General features: G+C 37.1%; 1 protein-coding gene across 1 annotated transcript; it reads right to left on the bottom strand.

The window, feature by feature from the left end:
• Positions 1-958: 958 nt before the first annotated feature.
• LOC125916526 (elongin-B-like) lies at positions 959-1,314 on the bottom strand. The gene has a single exon (XM_049622779.1). It carries the CDS (start codon positions 1,298-1,300, stop codon positions 974-976), a length of 327 nt encoding a protein of 108 aa, XP_049478736.1. The 5' UTR covers positions 1,301-1,314; the 3' UTR covers positions 959-973.
• Between the last annotated feature and the right edge of the window lie 8,467 nt (positions 1,315-9,781).

Genomic DNA, 9,781 nt, shown 5'->3' with positions numbered 1-9,781 from the left:
CCAACTCTCTAGACTTGGTGGTAAAACATTTACCTGTTAGAGACTGAGAAATAAATTCAATAAAAATTCATGGGCCTTCTACCCTCATGGAATTTCTAGGAGTCCAGTGGTGTATACAGGGCATCCCTTCCAAGGTGAAAAAGAAGTTATTGCATCTAGCAGCATTTAAAAATAAAACCGAAGCACAACAACTAGTGGGGCCCTTTAGCTTATAGAGGCAAAAAATTTTGTCATCTGGGTGTGCTAACTCTGGCCCATTTACAAGCGACCCCCAAAAAATGCTAGTTTTGAATGAAGATCAGAGCAAAGGAAGGTTTGCTATAGCAGGTTCACTGTTCTGTCACTTGAGCCATATATGATCTAGCTGACATAATGGAGCATGAAGTGTCGATGACACTTTTGGGGGGGGGCGGTCTACAGATTATTTATTAGGGGTGGAGAGAGAGCAGTCTTTCCCCTTTTAAAGCCCCCCCCCCCCGCCCCCAGAGCCTTAGAAGACTCAAGTAAGGCGACTGTAGGCGGTGGGTCCCCCGGGGAACCACACTGGCTCCAGCTGACATTTTTGCCCCTGGCCTCTGCCCCTCAGCCCAGAGGCTGCCCCGGAGCCTGTGAGAGCCTGCTTGCTGGAAGTCACAGTAGGAACCTTTGTCTCCAGGCTGAGCAGAAGGCTGGCCCAAGGGCCCGGGGTTCCTCCCAGTTCTCTGCGCATAGCCCCTGAGGGGCAGGCTGGAGTGGGTGTGGACAGTGGGGGCCCACAGAGCTTGGGGTCGGTCCCACAGTCACAGCCAGCCTAGCAAGCACACAGGGCTGAGAAGGAGCCTTGCAGGAGAGCAGACCCCATCCCAGGGAAGGTGACGCCCGAGTCAGGAGAGGGTGCGCAGAAAAAGGCAGCAACCAGGCAGGCACCAAATCTCTTTTATTGGGAGGGGGGCCACTGGGGGCGGGCCCGGGGCCCTCTCACTGCACAGCTTGTTCATTGGCGCTGCTTCCTGAGTCCTGTGGCTTCATTACATCGGGGCAGCTCGGGTGGACTGGAGAAGGGCTCGATGTGCAGGGCCTCCAAAGCTTCATCTGCCCGGAAGGCCAGCCCCACGGTGGCTGGGGCCTGCGGCCGTGCCATCTGACTGGTGAAGCCGCACTCTCCCAGTGTCTGGCCATCATCCAGAAGTTGGTCATCCTTGTACAGCGGCTGCTCGTCGGACGGCCACTTGAAGATGCCCTTGACAATGCGCTTCAGCTCGAACAAGGTGCTCGACTCCTTGGCGTACGCGAAGATGGTGGTCTTGTGGGGCCTGATCATGAGGAACACGTCCTGCCAGGTCCTGGCTTGGGCTGCGATGCTGAGAACTCCCTCTGCAGGCCTCCTGACTAAATGAGGTTTACTTTTACTTTTGGAAACTTTGGCAGAGCTCTATAGGTGAATCATGGAATTTGGGACATTCCTGTAGGGCAGTCTTGAAGAGAAATTCATCCAGTGATCAGAACTTTGGCCAATGTATCTGGTGATTCATTTTACATAGGGGAAAAAAAAAAAGGTTTGAGTTATACCGATTCACGAGTGGTAGCCAATCGTTGGACTGGACGTTCAAGTGCTTGGAAAGAACATGAGCAGAAACTTGGTGAAAAGGAGATTTGTGGAAGAGGCACATTTGCAGACCTCAAATGTGACTAGGATATTAGGAAACTATATTTCAAAAATAATTAATGCATAGCAAGAAAGATTACATTGTAAGAAACTATTATATAGCATATAGAAAACAAGTTTAATGGTGAAATCAAATTTATAGCACAATTAAATATTACTTCAATATCTGCCTTGAAAAACTATATGTATCTGAGTCAGTTTCCCACACCTTTTTTCTTCTTTAGTAGGTTTGAATTTTTCAGATAAGAGAGTTTCATTTATTATACAAAAAGTAATTAAATGAAACACCTAAGTAAGTAACTATTTTGCACACAGCAATACTACAAGAATAAAATTTCATTTCCCACAACCAAACAGATTTTTTCTACAGTTCTCTAACTCTAATACCTCTAGAATGACTACATCCCTGGCTTGAGTGATAACTTCTGCATCAAAAGTCACATATCGGTTCATGCAGAGATGTGAGATCTATCACACAGAAAGAAAAGTGAAATGATATTACAATGCAGGAACTCTGGATGACCTCAGCTGTCTCTGTTAGCAAACTTCATTGGTAAGAAAAATAAGCAGTGACAATAAAAATTGTCTATTTTTTAGTGTATGATTGTGGGACAGAGAGAGAGAGAAAATAGAAAGTAATAACAAATCATTATTTTAAACCTAACCATTAATTACCCACTGCCATATTACAATACTATCAAAGAACACTCCCATGGGGCGCCTGGGTGGCTCGGTCGGTTAAGCGTCCAACTTCGGCTCAGGTCATGATCTCGAGGTCCGTGAGTTCGAGCCTCGCATCGGGCTCTGTGCTGACAGCTCAGAGCCTGGAGCCTGTTTCAGATTCTGTGTCTCCCTCTCTCTGACCCTCCCCCGTTCATGCTCTGTCTCTCTCTGTCTCAAAAATAAATAAACGTTAAAAAAAAAAAAAAAAAAAAAAAAAGAACATTCCCAAATCCTAGGGAATCTTCTGTATCTTTGCAGAGATTTTTCCACACTTGGTTGTGTTTTGATATCAGTATGTGGTGTATGTGATATCAGCCTTCCATTAATTAATCATTCATGTAATACGTTTCTTGCAACTTTCTTGTGCCTTGTTCTGATCACATCTAGTTTGGGAGGAGAAAGAAGAGGTAACATAGGTTAATATAGGGAACAATGAAGGAGGAGGTATCCCACAGAAGCTGGTATCTTAAAATGTAGTAACTATCAGGCCCTCATCAAGGCAGGAAGGGAATATCCAAAACAGAGTGTGGGGATCAATATCCCAAGGTCTCTCCTCCTACATCCACTATTATTCTTCCAGATTCTCCCGTTAGTCAACCTGGAAGGCAGAAGGCAAGAAAGCACAGATGATGCAGCCCACAGAATTCAGTTTTCTGGACCACAGAAGAGGTGAATTTGAGAGGCTAAGAGAAAAATTACCAGGTGTACTCACAACTGCAAAGAAAAGATCTTTCCCCTCCCCCGCCGTTCCCGAAACCAGCCAGGGCTCGCCCGGTGGTAGTCTGACATAAAGGCGGGAACCAATCAAGTTCTGCTGAATGGTTTGAAATAAAGGCGGGAACAAATCAAGTTCTGCTGAGCCTTCAAATTTAAATGTCAACCTATAACAACTCTGTAACCTCAAAAAAATCCCTAACTTGTTTGTGCCTGTCTATAAAAGAAGCTGTAAGATCCTTGCTCGGGGCCTCTTGTGTCACCCGCCACGAGTGCGCGGAGGACCGGGTTCGAACCTGCAGTAAACGACCCCTGCCGCTTGGCTTTGACTCTGGACTCTGGTGGTTTGTTTTCGGGGGTCTCTCGAATCGGGGCATATCAAATTAATATGGACGGCAACAGAGAATACCAACACGGCCAACTCTTTGTTCCACTTAGCATCTATTCTTGTCTGTGCTAAGAACTTACACCTTGAATTTATACCTTGAACCCAGCCACAATATTCATGGAAGGATGACTTCAATTCAGATATACTTCCAACTGGAATTTAAATTGTAAAGCAACCCACTACCAGAACTCTTCAAGTAAGACAGCAAATAAAAGCATTAAAACCAAATCTACAATTATAGTTGGGAGATTTTAAAACTCCTTTTACAGTAAAAGACAAATATCGTGGGGAGAAAATAAGCAAGGTTAACAAAAAGGACTTATTTCTAAAAGCTGCTTCTAGAATCTAAGGCTCTACCTTAAGAAACTTAAAGAAGGACAAAAGAAATGCAAATCAGAAGACAAAGGCAATTGAAGACAGTAAGCAAGATAGCAGACATCAATGAATGTGAAAGCAGAAAGAAACAAAACAGAAAATAACTGAAAAGAGAAAGTCAGTTTATTGTGAAGATAAAAATGATAAACATCTAGGAAAACTAACAAATATAAAGGAGAGGAGACACAAATTATTTATGAGTACTGAAAGAAGGGATATTCCTACAGATTCTTAGGACATATATAGGATAATATAGAAAACTATAAAGAACTCTGCATACACAAATTTGACAACTTATACAAATGTACCTAAGCCTCAAAAACTATAAAATATCAAAATTCACTGAAGAAGAAATATATAGCGTTAATATTCATATAACTCTTAAAAATGAATTCATATTTAATCCTTCAGATTAAAAACAAGACCCATTGGTTTCACTGGAAAACTTTATCACACATTTAAAGGCAAATAACACTAATTCTAAACAATTTCTTCAAGAAAATTGAAGAATGAAAAATAAAAACTTCCAGTTTCATTTTACGAGTTCAGAATAACATATCAAAACTAAAGACAGCACAAAAAAGAAAACTACAAACCACTATCCCTTGTTACTATAGCTACAAAAACTTCAACAATATATAAACAGCAACAACAACAACAACAACAACAACAACAACATACCTAGCCATATATGAAGAGAAAAATATACTATGATCAACTAAAATTTACCCTAGAAATGCAATGGTAATTGAACGTGTGAAAATTTGGTCAATGAAAACTTGTGTAATAATAGTGCGAAAAAGAAGGAAAAAATATACAATCCTTTTGATACTGAAAAGGCATTTCATAAAACACAATATTTATTTATGATAAAAATTCTCAGCAGCTAAGAATACAAAGAAACCATTGCTTCCTAGAGAAAGGTCGTCAACAAAAACCTGCAGCTAACATCATATTTCATAATTAAAGAGTGACTGCCTTACCCATAAAATTGGGAGGAAGGCAAAAATATCCATTTCACTCCCATTTAACATCATACTGGAAGTCTAAATCGATGCAATAACACAAGAAAAAGAAATGCAAGTTAAATTGATCGGAAATGAATTTATTTTCTATTTACAGATATTATGGCTGTATATCTAGACAATTTCAACCAATCAAAAAACAAAAAAAAAAACCTCCTAAAATTAATGTGTGTTAAGGAAGAATATAGATACAATGTTAACACACACACAAAAATTCAATTGTATTTCTTCATACTGGTGATGTAAATGGAAACCAAAATTTTAAAATAACAGTTAAGATATCTGAAAAAAGTAATATTGGGTAAAATCAAAGAAAATACATAAATAAGGTCTGTATGCTGAAAAATATGAATACCAGTGAAAGAAATTAAACAGTGCATAAGAAAATGGAGAGACATATTGTGCTCAGTTGGAAGTCTAAACATGATAAAGATGTGAATTCTCTTAAAATTGACTTATAGATCAAAAATCTTGTCTCACCACAATTGCCATGTGTGGATGAAGGAGTGTCTGTTGACCAACAGCAGCCAGAAATCCGATTCCCTTCAAAATGTATAGGGATATAAACTTCACCTGTCTTCCTGGAAACTTCAGGCCAGAGCTCACCACTGCTTACAAAAATACTGTGACGTAATAAAAGTTTCTTTCTTTGACAAGTGTATATTTACATCTCCTAACAGTCTTTGATTCAATTCAAATTTTTTGAATTCCAAGTAAAGTTGTAAAGTAAAGTTGTGTTTCACTGTCTTTTTAGCTCTCTATACATCCAGTTGACATGATCTAACCTGCCTTCTGTATTTTCTTTACAATACCCATTTTCTTTATTATATTTATTGCCAAGAGTAGTCTATTTCTAAAAATGTTCAGAGTATATATGATTATGAAGCACTGTACTAACAGTTTATAAGAATAAAATATTTTATAACTTCACCCAAGTAGTCCATGTTACATTATATAACCCTCTAAAAGGAAGAGAAGTTTTATAGAGATCATATATATATGTATATATAAATTTATTATAGCTATTTATACTATAATAACTATATATACTATATATATAAATAAGATTGAATTGTGCTAGTGCATAGGAATCATTTAACATGATTTATTACTCATATTACTCATACTGTTACATATAACTCATACACAGAAGAGTTGCTGTAAAATATATATACACACATATTATATGTACTATATATACTGTACACACTATATACTATATGTACTATATATACTATGTGTACTATATGTACAGATATACTATATGTACTATACAAAGACAGAGAGAGAGAAAGAGAAATAATAGCAAGCATTATTTGTACAATTCACATTACAATTATGTTGCATTACTGATAGAATTTTACTTTTGTATCTTATACTGCAATATTCTTATGTTTCATCAGAAAATTGAAATACAAAAAATAACTCACTTGTCCAATGCTATGATACCTGGAAATAATAGAACTGTAATGTAAACATCTTATTCTAATTTTCATGTCAGTTTTAATGGAACTCATAATTTCTCAATTATAGAAACATTGTTGGCTTTTATCTCACTAAGTTACATACATAATACAACTTTATATCTAAATGAAAATTTATTTAAATACAAAGTTTGATTCTACTTGTAAAGTGATTTGAAGATATAATGAGGAACCTTGGGGTTAACAAATTTTGTTTTGTTGTGAATGAGGGTCATGTCAGAATGAGAGACTTTAATCATGATAATTCCCCAAAGACAAACCTGAAATTGGTTTATACTAATGTGGGATGTGTTATAAATGTCATTCTAGATGTGAGCCAATGGAGAGACAGGTAATGATTCAAAACTATAATTTAAAATCTATTTTAAAACTAATTGAAACAAACTATAGTTACCCCTTGGGGGAAATTTTTTGTACAACTCATTCTTTTGAAAATTGCATTTGAGAAAGTGGTATGTGTGGGACATTACATTATCCATTTTTAAAATGGAAGTTGTAAAAAATGAGTATTACTTAGGATAAAAAGACATTAAGAGAAATTTATTCTGCAAAGTAATTTCAACCTGCATTTCTATGCTATTTAAGAGCAACTTGCTGGTTGAGTCACTGTCTATGCTAGATTAAAGAACTTAAGGCAAACAAGGTACATTCACATAGAATCATGACAATGATTTACATCTGTAAAGTGAGCTTGAATTTATTTATTTATTGCATTGATTGTAGGCAGTTAAGCTGTCTTATCGCACATATATTTCCTAATTCACTGACAGAATCACCCAGAGAAATAAGTGTAGATAAATTACTAGTCAGTGATAAATGAAAGTGTATCCTGGGACAATTCTGACACTTACCCAAATGCTTTGAATTTCCAGAGAAACAAGGCTTATATGCAGCTACCTCTCTGATGACTCATATCTAGGAGCTAAGGATTAGCCAAAAAATAGCATGTCATAGAAACCCTGGGAGTGAATCCATGAGGAGGACACTACTCTGTTTATACAAGCAAAGTAGACAGAGTTTATTCTACGCCCTGTCAGTTAGGAAAAAAAAAAAAAAAAAAAAAAAAGAAGACCCTAACTCAGGAGCTGATTTCCTAAAGTTATGATATGATACACCAATGATAATTACGGGAAATCATATTAAATGATCTCTATGCTCTAGGTGCAGTGCAATTCTAACACCCCATGAAAGGGATTCTTAAAAGACTAGCTGAACTATTTGATTCCCTTTAACCAACTAGACACAATGATAAATATTTTCTCTTCATGTGACTAAGGATTCCCTTATAAATCACTCTCTTGTAACCAACCATCTGTGTACCCTTCCTATAAAATTATAAGGCAAAACCACCTCACCAAGATATTCTAATCTTTGGATATCTAGCCTCACCCTATGGCAATAGCCTTGATGAAATTAGCTCCCATACTTATTTGTTTTTTGTCTTTGACATACCTAATGGCCCTTTACATTTGATATGAATCACAATTTTATCTACAGTTCTATAAACTATGTCATTTGATTCTTATAGATACTCTTTTTAAAGTCACAGAAACTATGGCTCAAAAAGTTGTATAACTATGAAAAGTATTTCTTATTCCCCACAATTGTACACATATATTTTTGTTTCTGATATGTGCCTGAGAGGGCTCCCTAACCTTATGTATAAGTGGTTCATTTCTATAAAGGAAGACTGTTAACTCCAAAGCTAACTATGCATAAAGAAGGAAGAGACCTCTTCATCTTTGAGTGATTCCAGAGTTGTAACAAGAACCGTAGGTTTCAGAACCGTGAAGGATTCTTTAGTCATTTTGTTGCTTACCAAAAACTATCAGTATTACTTATAAGATAATGTTTAGGAATGATTATAGCTTAGATAGCCTATAATTCTGGCTAATTGGCTTGAGTAAACTTAAATTTTATGCTTAGCAATATAAGTAATGGGAATTTAATAGTGTTAGCTTTGTTCTGCATAAAGAAATAAGTATAAAATGAGGAAGATGGAAGTGAAGCTTAGCCCATGCAATGGGACACCCTCCGTGCCATGCAGGTCAGACAGGGCCACACCCCATGTGCTTCTCTTGAAAGTGACCACGTTGTAATTGTTGTTAACTAGGTAAAATGAACATCAGTCAAATACAACTTAATTTCTTGTTGGAGAGTAAAGACATTTCACAACATATTCTCCTCAGTAGTTTGGGCATCTTGTAAAATCCTAATTGAAAATCTTCCTCAGGACGCATAGAATGCAGGCTATGGAATCAGGTGAGTTCCTTAAATATAAAGTGTTAGGTAAGCGCCTAGGTAGCTCAGTTGGTTAAGCCCCCAACTCTTGATTTCGGCTCAGATCATGATATCACAGTTTGTGAGATCAAGCCCCACATCGGGCTCTGCACTTACAGCAAGGAGCCTGCTTGAGACTCTCTCTCTCCTTCTCTGTCTGGGCCCCTACCTCTCTCCCTCAAAAAAAAAAAAGATATATCTTTTAAGACAGATGTTAATTCAATTTTTAAAATATATATTTCCCTGATATTAAATATAGGGTTCACCAAAGATCAGTGGTCTAAATCTCATTTTATGAAGATATCATATGTGCCAATGGTCTAATGTAGTCAGAAGGTTGAAGAATGATTTATCCTTATCATTTTCATTACTTTCTTTTTTTCCATTTTTTTAATTAAAAATTTTTTTATTCCAACTTTATTTTATTCACTTTTAATCACTTATTTTAAATACCAACATGTGATATAGTTAAAATATATTAATTATTCAACATGCCAGAGCATAACAAACATATTTTCACACAATAACTCATTCACCTGTCCTTCTTTTCTTTCATGCAACAAATACTTAATGTTTTCTACAGGGGGCTCCTGGGTGACTCAGTCTGTTGAGTGTCTGATTTGGGCTCAGGTCATGATCTTATGGTTCACGGGCTCAAGCCCCATGTCAGGCTTTGTGCTGACACCACGACCTGCTTTGGATTTTCTGTCTCCCTCTCTCTGTCTCTCTCTTTCTCTCTGTCTCTGTGTCAAAAAGAAATAAACATTCAGAAAATTTTTAAAAAGATTAAGTCTTTCTACGTGTAAGATAATGTTCTAAGCACAATCTAGAAACAAAAATAATAGACACAACACTCTGACCTCAAAGACCTCATGAAGCTTACAATCTTTGGTGAAAGTAAGGGAGCAGGGATGGACAGACAATAGACAAATACACAAGTAGCAACACATATAGTATCCCAAATTGTGGAGACATAGAGAAAATACAACAGGAAATGAGAACAGAAATTATGGACGTGGGTGGACTGCAGGTGAATGCAATAATACAGGGCTATACAGGCCATTTATTAAGATTTTGTCTTACTCTGAGTGAAATGGAAAATCATTGGATGTTTTATAGCAAAGAATTTTGAACAAAGAATTTTAAG

This window comes from Panthera uncia, chromosome D1 (assembly GCF_023721935.1).
Source record: "Panthera uncia isolate 11264 chromosome D1, Puncia_PCG_1.0, whole genome shotgun sequence".
Lineage (NCBI taxonomy): Eukaryota > Metazoa > Chordata > Mammalia > Carnivora > Felidae > Panthera > Panthera uncia.
This window is presented reverse-complemented; position numbering and strand designations above follow the sequence as displayed.

Excerpts from the sequence above, each read along its gene's own strand:
- LOC125916526 (XM_049622779.1), bottom strand. The coding sequence starts at position 1,300 with ATGATCAGGCCCCACAAGACCACCATCTTCGCGTACGCCAAGGAGTCG.